The sequence below is a fragment of the Coregonus clupeaformis genome, chromosome 6 (genome assembly GCF_020615455.1).
Source record: "Coregonus clupeaformis isolate EN_2021a chromosome 6, ASM2061545v1, whole genome shotgun sequence".
Taxonomy (NCBI): Eukaryota; Metazoa; Chordata; class Actinopteri; order Salmoniformes; family Salmonidae; genus Coregonus; species Coregonus clupeaformis.
The window spans coordinates 5019314-5039430 of NC_059197.1; the positions used below are offsets into that span (position 1 = coordinate 5019314).

The 20117-nt window shown below is 44.3% G+C and overlaps 1 protein-coding gene across 1 annotated transcript; it reads left to right on the top strand.

The window, feature by feature from the left end:
- Nucleotides 1–5046: 5046 nt before the first annotated feature.
- On the top strand, nt 5047–18982 carry ercc2 (excision repair cross-complementation group 2). Its single transcript, XM_041877659.2, has 23 exons — nt 5047–5246; nt 5593–5692; nt 5785–5862; nt 5975–6037; nt 6144–6257; nt 9544–9660; nt 9760–9876; nt 10341–10464; nt 10554–10650; nt 10844–10977; nt 11144–11312; nt 11569–11687; nt 11787–11856; nt 12248–12317; nt 12834–12935; nt 13046–13109; nt 13239–13360; nt 14645–14737; nt 14823–14895; nt 17559–17629; nt 17798–17941; nt 18381–18524; nt 18739–18982. Exons 1-23 carry the CDS (start codon nt 5242–5244, stop codon nt 18829–18831), a joined length of 2283 nt encoding a protein of 760 aa, XP_041733593.1. The 5' UTR covers nt 5047–5241; the 3' UTR covers nt 18832–18982.
- The last annotated feature ends 1135 nt before the right edge of the window (nt 18983–20117 follow it).

The window sequence follows — 20117 nt, forward strand, 5'->3', positions numbered from 1 at the left end:
GTATGGTGAACGACGTCCTGAGAGATATGATCGGTCTCTTCGTGTTTGTTTACCTGGATGACATTCTGATCTTCTCGAAGGAACCTTCCGACCACGTCCAGCATGTCCGGCAGGTTCTGCAGCGATTGTTGGAGAATCGCCTGTTCGTGAAGGCCGAGAAGTGCGAGTTTCACGCCCACACTACATCCTTTCTCGGGTACATCATCTCCAGGGGTGAGATTAGGATGGATCAGGAGAAGGTTAGAGCGGTTCTGGAATGGGTCCAGCCCGGTACGAGATTGCAACTCCAGAGATTTTTGGGGTTTGCGAATTTCTACCGCAGATTCATCCGGGATTACAGCCGTGTGGCCGCTCCATTAACTGCCTTGACTTCCAGTATCAGGACCTTCAAGTGGAATCCGGAGGCGGATCGAGCGTTTCTGGATTTGAAGAGGCGATTCACCAACGCACCGATTCTCTCTCAACCGGACACGGCCCGTCAGTTCGTCGTTGAAGTGGACGCGTCTGATGTGGGAGTTGGCGCTATCCTGTCGCAGCGATGCTCCACGGACAGTAAACTCCATCCCTGCGCCTACTACTCGTCGCCTTTCGCCTGCAGAGAGGAATTACGATGTGGGTAACCGGGAGCTTCTCGCGGTGAAACTTGCCTTGGAGGAGTGGCGCCACTGGTTGGAGGGGGCGGAGCAACCGTTTATTGTCTGGACTGACCACAAGAATCTTGCTTACGTGCAATCGGCTAAACGTCTCAACTCCCCGTCAGGCCAGGTGGGCGTTGTTTTTCGGACGATTCAAGTTTGCCCTGACGTCCGACCTGGATCTAAGAACGGCAAGGCGGACGCCTTTGTCCCGGATGTTCTCCAAGACGGAGGAGAGTGGGTCCAAGACCGAGACTATTCTCCCCCGGAACTGCGTCGTGGGAGCAGTGATGTGGAAGATTGAGGAGGAGGTGCTGGCGGCCCTTCGGACTCAGCCCGGTCCCGGTAACGGTCCACCCGGGTCGGTTGTTTGTGCCTGAGTCGGTTCGTCCTGCTGTCCTCAAATGGTCCCACGCCAGCAAGATGGCTTGTCACCCCGGCGTGGCTCGGACTATGGCGTTTCTTCGCAGACGTTTTTGGTGGCCTGCCATGGCCGAGGATACTCGGGGTTTTGTTGCTGCCTGTCCAGTGTGTGCGCAGAATAAGAGTACCAATCGGCCCAGCTCTGGACTACTTCACCCCCTTCCTATTCCCCGCGTCCATGGTCGCATCTGGCCCTGGACTTCGTCACGGGGTTGCCCGCTTCTGAGGGGAACACGGTCGTTCTGACTATCGTGGACAGATTCAGCAAGTTCGCCCACTTTGTGCCTATTGCCAAGCTTCCCTCTGCCTCGGAGACGTCCGAGATCCTGGTTAGGAGGTTTTCAGGGTCCACGGTTTGCCCAGTGATATCGTTTTCCGACCGTGGCCCTCAGTTTACCTCTGCTGTCTGGAAGTCCTTCTGTTTGGCCATTGGAGCTACTGTCAGTCTCACATCTGGTTTTCACCCCCAATCCAATGGTCAGGCGGAGAGAGCCAACCAGAAGATGGAATCCACGCTACGCTGTCTGGTCTCTTCCAACCCCACCTCCTGGGCCTCTCAGTTGCCTTGGGTTGAGTATGCCCACAATACTCTCCCTACATCTGCCACTGGGATGTCTCCCTTCCAGTGCCTGTATGGCTACCAACCTCCCCTGTCCCCTTCTCAGGAGAAGGAGCTATCAGTGCCTTCTGTTCAGGCTCATATTCGTCGTTGCCACCGGACCTGGCATCGGGCCAGGAAGGCACTCCTTAGAGGTTCGGATCGGTATCAGCTCCAGGCGAATCGTCGCCGGATCCCCCGCTCCCACCTATACCATCGGAGATAGGGTTTGGTTGGCCACACGGGATCTTCCGTTACGGACTGAGTCTAGGAAGTTGTTACCGAAGTTCATTGGTCCGTTTGTGGTGGAGAAGGTGATCAATCCGGTGGCAGTTCGACTCAAACTACCGAGGACGCTCAGAGTCCATCCCACCTTTCATGTCTCCTGCCTCAAGCCTGTCTTCCTCAGTCCTCTGTTGCCTCCTCCGCCTCCTCCTCCTCCTCCTCGGATGATCGGAGGTGGTCCTGCCTACACGGTGCGTCGCATCATGGATTCCAGACGGCGGGGCCGGGGTTTCCAGTATCTCGTGGACTGGGAGGGGTATGGTCCTGAAGAGAGGAGTTGGATTCCGCGGCGACAGGTCCTAGATGCTGACCTCATCAGGGATTTCTACCGCCTCCATCCTGGCGCTCCGGGAGGTCCGCCCGGTGGCGTCTGGCCGGAGGGGGGGTACTGTAACGATCCCGGCAGTCTGAGTCGGGTCCTGTCTGGTGACGGGTGTTTCCTGTTCGTAGTCTCCAGTTTCCCGAGGGTTCGGGAACGCTCCGGGAGCTCTCTTGTTTTCCGCACCTGCATCCCGTCAGCAATCTGCACACCTGGCCCTCATCATCACCCCTTTTTAGGCTCTGGCCAAACATCCAGTTCCTGCCGGATCGTTAGCCATGAACAGTAGGTGTTCTGTGTATCAGTTTAGAGTTTCTAGCGTGAGTTTTGTTATTTTGTACTTTGTTGAGTTTTTGTGTTCTTACCTCCGTTTTTGTTCCACCTGCAGTCACACGTCCGGAACCTTCACCCCACCTCTGCCTGATGGTCGGGCGGCTGCCGAGCCATCACTGGACCCAGTACTGCACCCCCAACTACTCAACCACGCCGCCCGCTCTGTCCCTGGATTATTCTGCACCTTTTGTCGTATCAAATAAACCCTCACCTTCGTTCAACTCTCCTTGTCCTGGTCTGCTTTTGGGTTCTGGCTGAGGGAACTGTGACACTAGCATGAAAGTGCATCCTAGCTGTGTGGGCTAATATAGTCTAAATCAGGGTTGCCCAACCCTGTTCCTGGAGAGCTACCCTCCTGTAGGTTTTCACTCCAACCCCAGGTGTTACTAACCTGATTCATCTTATCAACCTGCTAATTATTAGAATCAGGTGTGCTAGATTAGGGTTGGAGCAAAAACCTACAGGACGGTAGTTCTCCAGGAACCGGGTTGGGCAGTCCTGGTCTAAATGTTTGCCTTGGGGTAAGTTGAGCCAATGGCCATTGGGTAAGTTTAGCCAATGGCAAGTTGAGCAAATTGAAATGTTTTCTTTCCAGGCATTATTGCTGGGATATGTTAAAAGTGTAAAAAATAAATAAAAAAGTACAACGTTTGTTTGTTAGTTGTGTTAAAAGATACTTAAAATGATGAAAAGACAAAAAAGCGATTGTGCTGAATTGTATTTGGAAAATAAATATAGACATGGTTTTAATAAGGTAGTGGTATTTCATTCAGTACAGAAGATTTGTTGCCATGAGCAGCACCGCAGATATTGAGATGAGCGAGATGCAAGACTTAAGCACACACAGGATCTGCAAATGTGCACAGGTTCACTTCACGCTGTTCACAGCATGGTAGTCAGGGCACCAAAACAGCGGAGTAGTTGAGCTTGGCGCTTCAACGCTCTTAGTTGTTGCGGAAATTTACTCATTACGCTGTTTCCTTTCTGCATCTATGTCATATCGCTGAGTCTAACTTTAACTTACCCTGTTTCGAGGCTAAACTTACCCCATTCCCCGGGTAAGTTGTGCCAAGAGACCACTCTTTTTGCACAAGCTACAGTATGTTTTCAAACTGTAATGTTTACATTAATTCTGATTATTTACAGGGATACACAAAGTCCTGAAATATACAGTACCAGTCAAAAGTTTGGACACACCTACTCATTCAAGGGTTTTTCTTTATTTGTACTATTTTCTACATTGTAGAATAATAGTGAAGACATCAAAACTATGAAATAACACATATGGAATCATGTAGTAACCAAAAAGGTGTTAAATAAATCAAAATATGTTTTATATTTGAGATTCTTCAAATAGCCACCCTTTGCCTTGATGACAGCTTTACACACTCTTGGCATTCTCTCAACCAGCTTCATGGGGTAGTCACCTGGAATGTATTTCAATTAACAGGTGTGCCTTCTTAAAAGTTAATTTGTGGAATTTCTTTCCTTCTTAATGCATTTGAGCCAATCAGTTGTGTTGTGACAAGGTAGGGGGGGTATACAGAAGATAGCCCCTTCTGTATACCCCCCTACCTTGTCACAACACAACTGATTGGCTGAAATGCACAAATTAACAAGGCACACCTGTTAATTGAAATGCATTCTAGGTGACTACCTCATGAAGCTGGTTGAGAGAATGCCAAGAGTGTGCAAAGGATGGCTAATTTGAAGAATCTCATATATAAAATATATTTTGATTTGTTTAACACTTTTTTGGTTACTACATGATTCCATATGTGTTATTTCATAGTTTTGATGTCTTCACTATTATTCTACAATGTAGAAAATAGTAAAAATAAAGAAAAACCCTGGAATGAGTAGGTGTGTCCAAACTTTTGACTGGTACTGTATGTAGATATATTTGTTAGAAAGAATACCATATTTCCCTTGATGGAGTGATGCTGAATGTAAAAAAGGCTCAACTTACCCCACTCTCCCCTATCATATAACCTGTCAAATGAACAACATAGGCTACCAGTACAGTACCTTTACTACTATTATGGCAATACCTTCTGCTCATGTTGAATATAAATAGAAAGTTCTGTTCAGGTAAATCTTTGTTCTTTCTTTAGTCTGCAGTATTTCAGTTTTTTTGCTTCGTTTTATGAAGTTGAATAAAAGACTGCACAATAGTTCTCTGAACCTCCCTGGCTGGCTGTATCGCATTAGTGGATACTCACACAGCTCTCAGGCAGGTCTGCCGGTTTTGACTAGCAGAAGTGTCGTAGCAGGTGAGGAGAATTAACTTGGCAGGTTAGGACAATTATGTTAAGGTTAGGAAAAGGGTTAGGGTTAGCTAAAATGCTAAAATTGTCCCCGACCCAACTCGAAAATATCTAGCTGCAACGCATACCAAACCCAATCAGAGAAGACCAAATGACATAGCTCACAATTCTGCAGCCAATAGGAGAAGCAAAAGGTGGGCCTTTGTATAGACGTGTAGATGGAGAATGTCTGAAGAAATCTAACGTGTGGAACATAGCTAGCTAATTGAAGGGTTTTGTTTAGCCAATAAGTTAGCTAGGCATCTATTTATTGTGAATAAAGAAAAAAAGTTAATGACCCAAAGAAGCAACTAGCTCACCGCTGCAAGAAATCCTACCGAAATGAAGTAAGTGCTCGTGGCAGAGAGATTCTCAGACAGGGCAAAGTTAGCTAGCTAGCTAACGTACCTAGTAAACGTTCGCTTGCAGCAAGTCAGCTCTTTGCTAGCAGTTGGCTATCGTAAACTAGCTAGCTGGTTAAACTGTAAACATTACACCGTGCAATGTCTGTTGGAACGAACGTAGCCACAGATGAATAGGGAAGTTAGCTAGCTAGCTAGTTATAGGTTTCTTTGATTTAGCTAATGTACATGCTGTCACAGTTCTGTTTTGCTCGCTAACGTTAACTGGCTAAAATGCCCTTACTATGACCATTGCACTTCCATGCATGTTTTTGGAATACCTTTATTCTAGGCTCAACATCGAAGGGTTGTTAGTCTATTTTCCATATGACTACATTTACCCAGAGCAATATTCCTACATGCTGGAACTCAAGAGGACCCTGGATGCCAAGGTAAATAGAGAGACCCAGCAACATGCCACTTGTTGTAGACTATCATAATGATATGGCCCTATACATGATGGTAACACATTGTTTATCCAAAGGGACATGGAGTTCTGGAGATGCCATCGGGAACCGGGAAAACCATATCTCTTCTGTCATTGATTGTTGCATATCAGCGGGTGAGTGAAGATATGCCCGTTTCTCCATCAGGACTCTGTTGGAGGAATCTTTATCACCATCTGGACCTCATTGACAGTTCACTTATAGAGTGATATCGCCTCTCTTTGACAGGAGTATCCCCTTGAAGTCACAAAGCTGATCTACTGTTCCCGAACTGTTCCTGAGATAGAGAAGGTGATCTCTCTCTTCTCCTACACCTTTCTGTGTGCTCCCCTGTCCTTGAAGAACATTTTGTTTTTCATCACCTTCTCTGATGCCAAGTTGCTCCCTTCTCCATCAGGTGGTGGAGGAGTTGAGGAAGCTTATGGAGTTCTATTCTAAGGAGACTGGAGAGAAGAACAACTTCCTGGCTCTGGCGCTCTCCTCTCGGAAAAACCTGTGTGTTCACCCCGAGGTAGGATTAAGCACACACAGGATCTGCAAATAAATCGAGGTCTATGGGCATAACAATCATAAGCCTGAAACAATATATATATATATATATATATATATATATATATATATATATATATACCGACCAGTGTCTGTTTAGCATTGCTTTTTCCACATTGGAGGGTATATCCGTGGACGGTTCTGTTTGGGAAGGCGTCGTTTGCATCGCCGAGTGGTGCCCAGGAAATCATTTAAATCCAATTGTTAGATTATACTACCACCCCCCCCAAATCAAAATCAAACATGGATTCCATTAGGGTTGTGAACGTATAAACGTTTAAACAAAGTTGGGATCCTTAACGTTAAGAAAATTCCCTAACCGAAAAACAAAGTTTTTTTCCCCCCACATAATTAAAATCACAGTGCAGTTATCACAAAACATTATTTTCTGGACTAGATTATATGGCTATAAAGGCCTGGGGAAAGTTGTGTAATTTACAGTTGAAGTCGGAAGTTTACATACACTTAGGTTGGAGTCATTAAAACTCGTTTTTCAACCACTCCACACATTTCTTGTTAACAAACTATAGTTTTGGCAAGTCGGTTAGGACATCTACTTTGTGCATGACACAAGTCATTTTTCCAACAATTGTTTACAGACAGATTATTTCACGTATAATTCACTGTATCACAATTCCAATGGGTCAGAAGTTTACATACACTAAGTTGACTGTGCCTTTAAAAAGCTTGGGAAATTCCAGAAAATGATATCATGGCTTTAGAAGCTTCTGATAGGCTAATTGACATCATTTGAGTCAATTGTAGGTGTACCTGTGGATGTATTTCAAGGCCTACCTTCAAACTCAGTGCCTCTTTGCTTGACCTCATGGGAAAATCAAAAGAAATCAGCCAAGACCTCAGAAAAAAAATTGTAGACCTCCACAAGTCTGGTTCATCCTTGGGAGCAATTTCCAAACGCCTGAAGGTACCACGTTCATCTGTACAAACAATAGTACGCAACACCTTGGGACCACGCAGCCGTCATACCGCTCAGGAAGGAGACGCGTTCTGTCTCCTAGAGATGAATGTACTTTGGTGCGAAAAGTGCAAATCAATCCCAGAACAACAGCAAAGGACCTTGTGAAGATGCTGGAGGAAACGGGTACAAAAGTATCTACATCCACAGTAAAACGAGTCCTATATCGACACAACCTGAAAGGCCGCTCAGCAAGGAAGAAGCCACTGCTCCAAAACTGCCATAAAAAAGCCAGACTACGGTTTGCAACTGCACATGGGGACAAAGATCGTACTTTTTGGAGAAATGTCCTCTGGTCTGATGAAACAAAAATAGAACTGTTTGGCCATAATGACCATCGTTATGTTTGGAGGAAAAAGGGGAATGCTTGCAAGCTGAAGAACACCATCCCAACCGTGAAGCACGGGGAGCCCCCCGTGTAGCTCAGTTGGTAGAGCATGGCGTTTGCAACTCCAGGGTTGTGGGTTCGATTCCCACGGGGGGCCAGTATGAAAATGTATGCACTCACTAACTGTAAGTCGCTCTGGATAAGAGCATCTGCTAAATGACTAAAATGTAAATGTAAAATGGGTGGCAGCATCATGCTGTGGGGGTGCTTTGCTGCAGGAGGGACTGGGGCACTTCACAGAATAGATGGCATCATGAGGAAGGAAAATGATGTGGATATATTGAAGCGACATCAGTCAGGAAGTTAAAGCTTGGTCGCAAATGGGTCTTCCAAATGGACAATGACCCCAAGCATACTTTCAAAGTTGTGGCAACATGGCTTAAGGACAACAAAGTCAAGGTATTGGAGTGGCCATCACAAAGACCTGACCTCAATCCTATAGAAAATGTGTGGGCAGAACTGAAAAAGCGTGTGCGAGCAAGGAGGCCTACAAACCTGACTCAGTTACACCAGCTCTGTCAGGAGGAATGGGCCAAAATTCACCCAACTTATTGTGGGAAGCTTGTGGAAGGCTACTCAAAACGTTTGACCCAAGTTAAACAATTTAAAGGCAATGCTACCAAATACTAATTGAGTGTATGTAAACTTCTGACCCACTGGGAATGTGATGAAAGAAATAAAAGCTGAAATAAATCATTCTCTCTACTATTATTCTGACATTTCACATTCTTAAAATAAAGTGGGGATCCTAACTGACCTAAGACAGGGAATTTTTACTATGATTAAATGTCAGGAATTGTGAAAAGCTGAGTTTAAATGTATTTGGCTAAGGTGTATGTAAACGTCCGACTTCAACTGTAAATAAAACCAGAGAGGAATAGACAAACTTTAGGCTACTTTGGTGAATTTGCGAGGCAAGCAAGACCAAGACGTATGCTCACGGCCCCTCATGTCTCTCCCAAGCACTCGCCTGCCTGCTCTTTCTCTTCGCTAATGACCCGAGTGTGTGTGTGTGTTCAGTCTTCGGTCTGTTGCGTGTAGAATAGCCTAGCTTAGGCTGTTCATGGTCCGATGTCGCCGGGATACAGGGGTATCTTCAGGCCAGTCTTGCGAGCACGGGGTAGGCTATGCTTCGATTATGAGTGGGTGGATGTGTTTTTGTCTCATCATATGAAATTACAGTAGGCTACCTGTATCGATTACCCTTTTCAGATAAAATGGTATGTGGCCTCTTAAAAGCTTCTCGGCTACGGCATGTTTGTCTGTTAGGGTAGGCTACACTACGGCTTTTTAAACGCCGACGCGAAACGTTCTCTGGAGACATGAATGGCATTTGACTTGTCTATAAAGTAATGCCGCTTCTGAAGCGAGACTAACTTCCATCAGTAGGCGACTGGAACAGTCAATCCTAGCCTGCCTGCGCACAGACCACTCTTTCCTAAAAAAGTACTTTAAAGTTCGTTAAATATTGCGACTTACCAAGACATTTAGTAGAAAGAAAACACATCTATCAATCCTACCATAAAAAAACAGCAACGTTTATTGTTGTCAGGGAAACAATAGAACATTATATGCAGGAGCAGAATTCTACTGTCTGAAAAGCTACAGACTCATCTGATGCAGCACTTTTTTTAATTGTCTGAAAAGTTATCAATTATTGACATGTTACTGTACTGCGTTCTATGTCTGTAAAGGGTCGCAGTAGACAACTTCATTGCCCGACCCTAGCAGTCAGTACACTGCCAACAGTGTATCTTCACGATGACACCCACTAACCGTGGCCCTGTAACACTCTTCAAACACATTTGTGTGTGTTCAAAATAGTTAAATGATGTTTGTGTCTGTTCATGTCATGGTCCAAATTGCATGATTCTTTGTGTTCAGGTGAGCTCCTTACGCTTTGGGAAGGAGGTGGATGGGAAATGTCACAGCCTGACAGCGTCATACATCCGTGCCCAACGGCACAGCAACCCAAGCCTGCCTTCCTGCCGTTTCTATGAGGTGAGGGGCTTGGGATTGTGACAAAGAGAGTGATCTGGACACTTCCATGCCTCTGTCTGTCTGTCATCCTTTCTGTCTGACTGACTCTGTCTGCTCTAGGAGTTTGATGCTATGGGAAAGCAGGTGCCCCTCCCCGCTGGAGTCTACAACCTGGACGATATGAAGGACTTTGGGCGGAGGAAAGGCTGGTGCCCCTACTACCTAGCACGATATTCAGTAAGAATAGCCCATAGTCATAGTAATCTGATGTTTTTCTTTTACCAGTGTTTTTGTAGCATGTTGTATTTGACAGCATTACTAAAGACGGTACAGTATGAAGATAGGCAGAAACTGATTCTCCAATAGAAATCACAGATCACACTTGTAGGCAATATACTTTCGATATAAAGTTGTTTTTGACAAAAATGAAAACGTGTCAGTTTGTCACTAGGTTGGAGTAATAACATATTCAACTACTTATGACATTGGCTCAGATCTAGGTTGTGCCTTTTTAGATTTTGAGAAAATTGACAAGTAAGAATTTTTCACTTCTCTCATTGACTTCTCAAACCCTGGCCTGGTCTGTTTCGCAAGCGTTCCCGGAAGTCTTGCGATGTTGTGCCTCTGGGTTTAGAAACTCTGTGGCATTACTGTATGAAGGATGATGTTTTTCCTCTTGCTTCATTCCTTAACACATACAGATCCTCCATGCCAACATCATAGTTTACAGTTACCACTACCTTCTGGACCCAAAGATTGCAGACCTTGTCTCAAAGGAGCTCTCCAAGAAATCGGTGGTTGTTTTTGACGAAGCACATAACATCGGTAAGGACGTCCACGTGTTTCTTTCCCATTTGTTTAAGAAACCCACTGTTTCAAGCCTCCACAAGCTGATATTCCATCCTCTTCCTCAGACAACGTGTGCATCGACTCCATGAGCGTCAACATCACCAGGAGGACTCTGGACCGTAGTCAGGCCAACGTGGAGACCCTACAAAACACCATTCTCAAGTAAGGTCATACTGCTCAGGGTCATACACTCAGGGTTCTAGTGGAGAGCAGCACTAGAAGCACTAACATTTATGTGTACAAAGGAGAACGTACAAAGAGTTAATAATGTGACAGGCTGAACCAGTTTGTTGTTCTTGCCCCGAAGTTGTAGAGGGTATGTGATGTCATCTCAACCTCTTGTCCTCTGCTGTAGGATAAAGGAGACAGACGCAGCCAAACTGAAAGAGGAATACAGACGATTGGTGGAGGGCCTGAAAGAGGCCAACGTTGCCAGGGAGACCGATGTCTACATGTCCAATCCCGTGTTGCCAGATGAGATCCTCCAAGGTTAGCCCACTGGCGTCCAGTCGAAAAAAACCAATTATTGAATATTTGTTCATATTTGTATCGATTTATGCTCAAACAGGGTTTCATATATCTATCTTTCCCTTTCTATACCCTGTCCTCCCTCCCCGCACTGTCTTTCTTTACGTATTTCCCCCTCCGCCTCCAGAGGCTGTCCCTGGCAGTATCCGCACGGCAGAGCACTTTGTGGGCTTCATGAAGCGTTTCCTGGAGTACCTGAAGGCCAGGCTGAGGATTCACCATGTAGTGCAGGAGAGCGCTCCCCAGTTCCTTAAAGACATCTTCGAGAAGGTCTGCATTGACCGCAAGCCCCTCAGGTGACTTCTACAGTACTTTTGTGTTAGTTTTGTAAAGCCTGGTGCCCTTGGTTGGTGGAGATTTCCACTTTAGGACCAATGGAATGCCCTTAACATGTGCAAACTCCGTCCACCAGGGCACCGGGCAATGCAAAAATAATGCTCCTAGACCTAAGACTCCATCGTGGATTATGTCTCTTTGGAACATTGAAAGAAGTTTCTAGTAACTCCTCCACACTCCTTAATTCTTATATTGTATATCTATTTGTTTCTCTAGATTCTGTGCAGAGAGGTTGCGTTCGTTGCTGAGGACTTTGGAGATTGCGGACATCGCAGACTTCTCAGCCATCACCCTCATCTCCAACTTTGCCACTCTGGTCAGCACTTACAGCAAAGGTACTGAACCTACTAGGCTGACTGTGTGTATGTTACCTCTACATGGCTACAGCTATGTGGTTATTTACTTTCCTTGTCCTTTCCATCTTCCACCCTCAGGCTTCACCATCATCATTGAACCCTTTGAAGACAGAACCCCCACCATTGCTAACCCTGTGCTGCACTTCAGGTGGGGTTCATTTGTGTTGAGCGTATTTTGTTTTGCCAGCAGAATGGTGTGATATTGATGGATGAGCTGTTGTACCAATGCAAGAGCCAAGGGTGAAATAATCCATCAGGATGGAAGTGAATGTATACACTGCTTAGTTACTCATTGTGCCATTGGATAGTTTAAATGCACCATAAGAATAGATTTGTCATTCATCTTATCTGGGATCAAGTTGAGAGAAACAGGAACAATTTATATGATATGTGGCATAAATCCAGGTCCAGGCATTCATGTAGTTTCAGATATTAAACAGCCTTTATTTTATAGGCTAGTGCGTTTAAAAAAAAAACACACGCATGTCAGTTTACGCTTTTTATCTGGGATCTACTTCTAACCCTGGCTCTCCTTTCAGCTGTATGGACCCTTCCATTGCCATCAAGCCTGTGTTCGAGCGCTTCCAGTCTGTCATCATTACGTCAGGGGTAATCTTTCTCCCTCCTCCTGTTCCTAGATTAACTGTGACCTAGCCACTAATCAGTGATTACACGCCACCTGCTGATGGTCTCATCTGTCCAAGATAGGGCCACTCACATTCCAATGCAGTCGGGCTAGAGTGCTATTTGTAAATTTTGTGCTGTATCTTGTTATCTTGTCCATGTAGATGTGTTAATGAGGGACAAATGGCTTTTCTTTGTGTTTCTCAGTACTTTATCAACAGGGGATTCCCCCTTAAATATGCAGCTTTAATGATTTTTTTACCACCATTCAGAATGACAGTTTATCAATGAATTTGCATGCGACGCAAACAAATGTAAAGAAGTTTGATAGTTTATATTATTTTGAGTATATTATTTTGCCTGTAGGTGTCTTCAGTGGTGAGTTCAGTACTATGACCATCACTTCACTCCATTGATCCTCACACTAGATCCCTTGGCTGTGTGTTGGCTTGGCTGTCCTACCCTGTGGCTGTCTACTTCTGATCATGTTTCTATCCACAGACCCTTTCACCGTTGGACATTTACCCCCGAATCCTGGACTTCCGGCCTGTTACCGTTGCATCCTTCACCATGACGCTGGCACGCACCTGCCTCTGCCCTCTTGTGAGTAATCTCAGAAACAGTCTACATGATATGACCTGAGTGGTTAATTCAAGCTATGCTGAGCTTCAGAAAGGATGCAAGGGGGTGACACGGAGCTCTTCCTCTTTCAGGTGGTGGGGAGGGGGAACGACCAGGTGGCCATGACCTCCAAGTTTGAGACGCGTGAAGATTTTGGTTAGTGGTTGTTACATTGTATCGAAATATTGTAATCTTTCCTTGCTTCTTTGTAAGCTTAGACTCTCCTTTCCTTAGTTGGGATAAACAAAACATTGAAATAAACCTGGTCTGGGTTCTATTTTTCAGCTGTCATCCGTAACTATGGCAACCTGCTGCTGGAGATGTCTGCGATCGTGCCCGACGGCATCGTGGCCTTCTTCACCAGCTACACCTACATGGAGAACATTGTGGCCTCGTGGTATGAGCAGGTGTGTACACACGGTCCACAAATGGAATTGAGAATAAATGTAAAAGTGAATAAGGTGTGGTTCTGTCTGTACTATTATAGCAATAGACATATCTACACTGAACAAAAATATAAACATAACATGTAAAGTGTTGATCCCATGTTTCATTAGCTGAAATAAGAGGCCATAAATGTTCCATATGCACAAAAAGCTTATTTCTCTCAAATTTTGTGCACAAATTTGTTTACATCCCTGTTAGTGAGCATTTCTCCTGACAAGTGTGGCATGTCAAGAAGCTGATTAAACAGCATGATCATTACACAGGTTCACCTTGTGCTGGGGACAATAAAAGGCCACTCTAAAATGTGCAGTTTTGTCACACAAAACAATGCCACAGATGTCTCAAGTTTTGAGGGAGCGTGCAATTGGCATGCTGACTGCAGGAATGTCCACCAGAGCTGTTGCCAGAGAATTGAATGTTAGTTACTCTACCATAAGCCTCCTCAAACATCGTTTTAGAGAATTTGGCAGTACGTCCAACTGGCCCCTAACTGCATACCATGTGTATGGCGTCATGTGGGCGAGCTGTTTGCTGATGTCAACGTTGTGAACAGAGTGCCCCATGCTGGCAGTGGGGTTATGGTATGGTCAGGTATAAGCTACGGACAACGAAGAGAAATTGCATTTTATCGATGGCAGTTTGAATGCACAGAGATACCGTGACGAGATCCTGAGGCCCATTGTTGTGCCATTCATCCTCCGCCATCACCTCATGTTTGAGCATGATAATGGACTGCCCCATGTCGCAAGGATCTGTACACAATTCCTGGAAGCTGAAAATGTCCCAGTTCTTCCTGCATACTCACCAGACAGCATGTTCCAGTTCCCGCCAATATCCAGCAACTTCGCACAGCCATTGAAGAGGAGTGGGACAACATTCCACAGGCCACAATCAACAGCCTGATCAACTCTATGCGAAGGAGATTTGCCTCATGCAGCGTGACACATGGTGGTCACACTAGCTACTGACTGGTTTTCTGATCCACGCCCCTACCTTTTGGGGGAAATCTGTGACCAACAGATGCAAATCTTTATTCCCAGTCATGTGAAATCCATAGATTGGGCACTAAATTTAATTAATTTAATTGTTGCATTTATATTTTTGTTCAGTATATGTTAGCATTTTATTGGCAGCAGATAGAATTGTGCATTGTGCCCAAATGTTTATCGGTGATGGATTCCTGAGTAATCTGTAAATTGAGTAAGCATTGTCCTCTTGTCCTGTCCCTGTGTGTCTGTCTGTAGGGCATCTTAGAGAACGTCCAGAGGAACAAGCTGATCTTCATCGAGACCCCAGACGCAGCAGAGACCAGCATGGCTTTGGAGAAATACCAGGAGGTCAGGAGACCCTTTCTTTGATTGTCTTAGGTTGTCTTCTGTCGTTGTGTCTGTGACCTCTGACCTCTTATCCGTTGTGCCCCAGGCCTGTGAGAATGGCAGAGGAGCCATCCTGCTGTCTGTGGCCAGGGGAAAGGTGTCAGAGGGAATCGACTTTGGTGAGTGTTTTGTATTTGTTTGGTATTTTATTAGGATCCCCATTAGCTGTTGCAAAAGCAGCAGCTACTCTTCCTGGGGTCCAGACAAAACATGAATCATGACATAATACAGAACATTAATAGACAAGGACAGCTCAAGGACAGAACTACATACATAAAAAATATATAAAAAAGGCACAGGTAGCCTACATATCAAAACATACACACAAAATATCTAGGTCAAGTAGGGGAGAGGCGTTGTGCCGTGAGGTGTTGCTTTATCTGTTTTCTGAAACCACGTTTGCTGTTTATTTGAGCAATATGAGATGGAAAGGAGTTCCATGCAATAATTGCTCTATATAATACTGAATGCTTTCTTAAATTTGTTCTGGATTTGGGGACTGTGAAAAGACCCCTGGTGGCATGTCTGGTGGGGGAAGTGTGTGTGTCAGAGCTGTGTGTAAGTTGACTATGCAAACGATTTGGGATTTTCAACACATTGTTTCTTATAAAAAGAAGTGATGCAGTCAGTCTCTCCTCAACTCTTAGACAAGAGAGACTGGCATGCATAGTATTTATATCAGCCCGCTGAATACAATGAAGAGCAAGACGTGCCGCTCTGTTTTGGGCCAGCTGCAGCTTAACTAGGTCTTTCCTTGCAGCACTGGACCACACGACCGGACAATAATCAAGATTAGACAAAAATAGAGCCTGCAGAACTTACTTTTTGGAGTGTGTTGTCAAAAAAGCAGAGCATCTCTTTATTACAGACAGACCTCTCCCCATCTTTACAACCATTGAATCTATATGTTTTGACCATGATAGTTTACAATCTAAGGTAACGCCAAGTAATTTAGTCTCCTCAACTTGTTCAACAGCCACACCATTCATTACCAGATTCAGCGGAGGTCTAGAACTTAGGAAATGATTTGTACCAAATACAATGCTCTTAGTTTTAGAGATGTTCAGGATATTACTGGCCACCCATTCCAAAACAGACTGCAACTCTTTGTTAAGGGTTTCAGTGACTTCCTTAGCTGTGGTTGCTGATGCTTATATGGTTGAATCATCAGCATACATGGACACACATGCTTTGTTTCATGCCAGTGGCACGTCATTGGTAAAAATAGAAAAGAGTAGAGGGCCTACACCACACTTTACATGTTTGACATTAGAGAAGGTTCCATGAAAGAAAACCCTTATAGTTCTATTCGATAGATTGCTCTGAATCCACGATATGGCAGAGTTTGAAAAGCCATAACACGTACGTTTTTTCAACAGGTTATGGTCAGTAATATCAAACACTGCACTGAAATCTAATAGTACAGCTCCCACAATCTTCTTCTTATCAATTTCTTTCAACCAATCATCAGTCATTTGTGTCAGTGCAGTACATGTTGAGTGCCCTTCCCTATAAGCATGCTGAAAGTCTGTTGTTAATTTGTATACAGAGAAATAGCATTGTATTTGGTCAACAGTTTTCTAAGAGCAAGCTTATAGGTCTGCTGTTAGAACCAGTAAAGGCCGCTTTACCATTCTTGGGTAGCGGAATTAATTTGGCTTCCCTCCAGGCCTGAGGACAAAGACTTTCCTCTAGGCTCAGATTAAAGATATGACAGATAGGAGTGGCTATAGAGTCAGCTACCATCCTCAGTAGCTTTCCATCTAAGTTGTCAATGCCAGGCGGTTTGTCATTATTGATCGGTAACAATCATTTTCCACCTCTCCCACACTAACTTTACAAAATTCAAACTTGCAATGGTTTTGTTTCATTATTTGTTTTCTTTATGCATGAATACGATGGCTCACTGTTCATTGTTGGCATTTCCTGCCTAAGTTTGCCCACTTTGCCAATTAAGTAATCATTAAAATAATTGGCAACATCAAATGGTTTTGTGATGAATAAGCAATCTGATTCGATGAAAGATTCAGTTGAATTAGTCTTTCTGCCCATTTCATTTTAAAGTACTCCAAAGTTTTTTCCCATCATTCTTTATATCATTGATCTTGGCTTCATAATACAGTTTCTTCTTCTTTTTGTTGAGTTTAGTCACATCATTTCTCAATTTGCAGTAAGTCAGCCAGTCAGCTGTGCAGCCAGACATATTAGCCACTCCTTTGCCCCATCTCTTTCAACCATACAGTTTTCCAATTCCTCATCAATCCATGGAGCCTTAACAGTTCTAACAGTCAGTTTCCTAACAGGTGCATGTTTATCAATAATTGGAAGAAGCAATTTCATAAATTCATTAATTGCAGCATCTGGATGCTCCTTATTAATCACATCAGACCAACAAATATTTTTTACATCATCCACATATGAGTCACAGCAAAATCTTTTGGATGATCTCTTATACACTATTTTAGGCCCAGCTGTTGGAACTTTGGCTTTCCTGGATACAACCACTATATTGTGATCACTGCATCCAATGGGTACGATACAGCTTTAGAACAAAGTTCTACAGTATTAGTAAAAATGTGATCGATACATGTGGATGATCTTGTTCCTGTAGTGTTTGAACACCCTGGTAGGTTGATTAATAACCTGTAGCATAGAAGTAGAGCCTCCATCAGGCTCATTTGCAAAACAAAATGGCCACCAAAGTTACAACACAGTTCATGTACAGTGAGTTGTTCAGTGTAGTTATTTGAAGAGATGAGTGATATGAAAATGTCTCCCTCAGTTCATCATTTTGGCCGTGCGGTGATCATGTTCGGAGTGCCTTACGTTTACACACAGAGCCGGATCCTGAAGGTCAGTCTCACTCCTCTGCTGTTTATCATCCTTCCCTTGTTCTTCTCTTCTGTTCCGCGTATGTCCTCCTCACCCCTCTCTGTTATTCTTTCACTTTACTTCCTTTAATCCTAATGGGCTGTTTGTCCAAAATAGTTATCCTTCTCCTCTTTTGTCCATCTCTACCAGGCTCGTCTGGAGTACCTGCGGGACCAGTTCCAGATTAGAGAGAATGACTTCCTGACGTTTGACGCCATGCGGCACGCAGCACAGTGTGTGGGCCGCGTCATCAGGGGCAAGACGGACTACGGCTTGATGATCTTCGCCGACAAGGTGAGGACCTTTTGGAACTTGGTGTGTCCAAAAGTTTGAGGCAAACATTTCTTACCACTCTGATCATTGATAGACTCTAACCTGATAATTTTGTTGATCCTCTTTTAAGTGTCTGTAATGTCTACTTAAATGTTTGTAATGTATTTTTAGTTCTGTGTTAGACCCCAGGAAGATTAGCTGACGTTATGGCGTCAGCTAATGGGGATCCTAATAACAACTTTTACATTTACCTTGTAATAAAACAATTATAATCATAAAAAAGTGGATTTCTGGAAGTTGAAAGCCATAATGCACTGAGGTCACAGCAGGTTGTTCCATAATGCTGTTAGCTATCTTGTGCCTTCACATCAGTGGTAACAAATAAATGGGTAAAATAAAAAAAGGCTATTGAAGAGAATTGGAACAAAGCCTAAGATCCTGTTTCTCTCTCGTGTTGCAGCGCTATGCCCGGGCTGACAAGCGAGGGAAGCTGCCCCGGTGGATTCAGGAGCACCTCACTGACGGCAGCCTCAACCTGACCATCGACGAGACGGTACAGCTGTCCAAACACTTCCTACGCCAGATGGCCCAGCCCTTCAAACAGGTACAGCACATCACAGTACAGAGACATGTTTAGTAGGGTTCCAAGGTTGTGGAAACAAATGTAGATGCCGGTCTGACATGTAGAATAAGAAATCACATCTATTCATGATATCTCTACCTGCAACGTTCTTCAATGTTTGCCAACTGAACGTGTCCCAGGTCTCCCCTTAACCCCTCCTTTCTCTGAATGTCTCTCTCTGTCATCCCCCCCTCAGGAAGACCAGTTGGGCCTGTCTCTGCTGACACTGGAGCAGCTGCAGTCAGAGGACATGCTGCAAAAGATCGCCCAGATCGCTCACCAGGCCTAAGAGGAAGTGTCATCACCCAGTCAAACCCACGTCTGTCATACAGACAAGGTCACTGTTTCAATACTGTCCTACTGTACATAGAACAGTTTTTTTTTAACAACGTGTATATTTGCATAAGCCGGGAGGCCGAAAAATAAATGTTTACAGTTTCTACCATGCAGTTGACATGTTTTAAAAAAAAATGTACTTAGGGTACATCATGAAACATACGCAGACAAGGCTAGCATGAACACAGTGGATTGAAGAGACTCATTTTCAAAGACATTGACAATCTGCAAAGAAAGCTCTCCGTATGTAACAGCAGTGGCGATTTTAGCATGTAAATCTTGTTGGGGCAAACAAAACAAAAAAATGGGGGATGCATGCCAGCAAAGCCACAACACTAAACAATACATTAATTGCACTACAACGGTGCCCACAAACTGTTAGGGCCTACATAAAGCTGTTCCAACACCTTACCACTGCTACACCTGGCTATCAGCGGAGCCTTGTCTGGCAGCGAAACAGTTAATTCAGCCTAATTTACTGCCTTTAAAGAAAAACAGCTGATATGGTTGACTTGCTTAAACAAATGTGGTTTCTACTGACAATTGAGATGTACAAACTATGGCATTAGGGGATGACAAGCGGATAAGAGGCAATCCGTAATTTTGATTAAGACATTCATGAGCAAGCTAGGACTGACGTAGTCAATATAACTATTTGTTCAGCACTTTTGAAAAGTGCAGCGACAGAATTCAGAACATGGGCCGATCTTAGTGTTCTCCCTGTACACCAACTCAGAACTGTAGGACAAATAAAGGGGGCATATAAGCAGACAATGAAAGCACGCACAATATTAAATTATTACACTTCTCTAAAACAGGTTATAGGCTACATGTGCACCACCAAGTCAGAACTGTAGGCAAAATTAAGATGGGAAAAATAGACCAAATTATTAGGTTGAGGCACAACATACACTTAGTATTACTTTCTTAGCTACAGTATACATATCTCCCTGGCATATTACATCATTTATGCAGTAGCATACAATACATGTTTGGACCTTGTTGTGCTGTGCTCACTTGAACAGGAAGGTGGTGCGGCGGTCGTTCGTGGGAAAATGTTGTCATCAAACTTTGTCATCAAAGTCTGGCATTCTCTAGATTTATGGTGCTTTCAAGACAACTGGGAACTCTGGGGGGAAAAAACAAGGTCGGATCATGATGACCTCAGTGATCTTCAGGTCGTAGCTCTAGAAAGAGGCCCGAGTTCCTGATTTTACAATTCCGAGTTGGATGACCGTT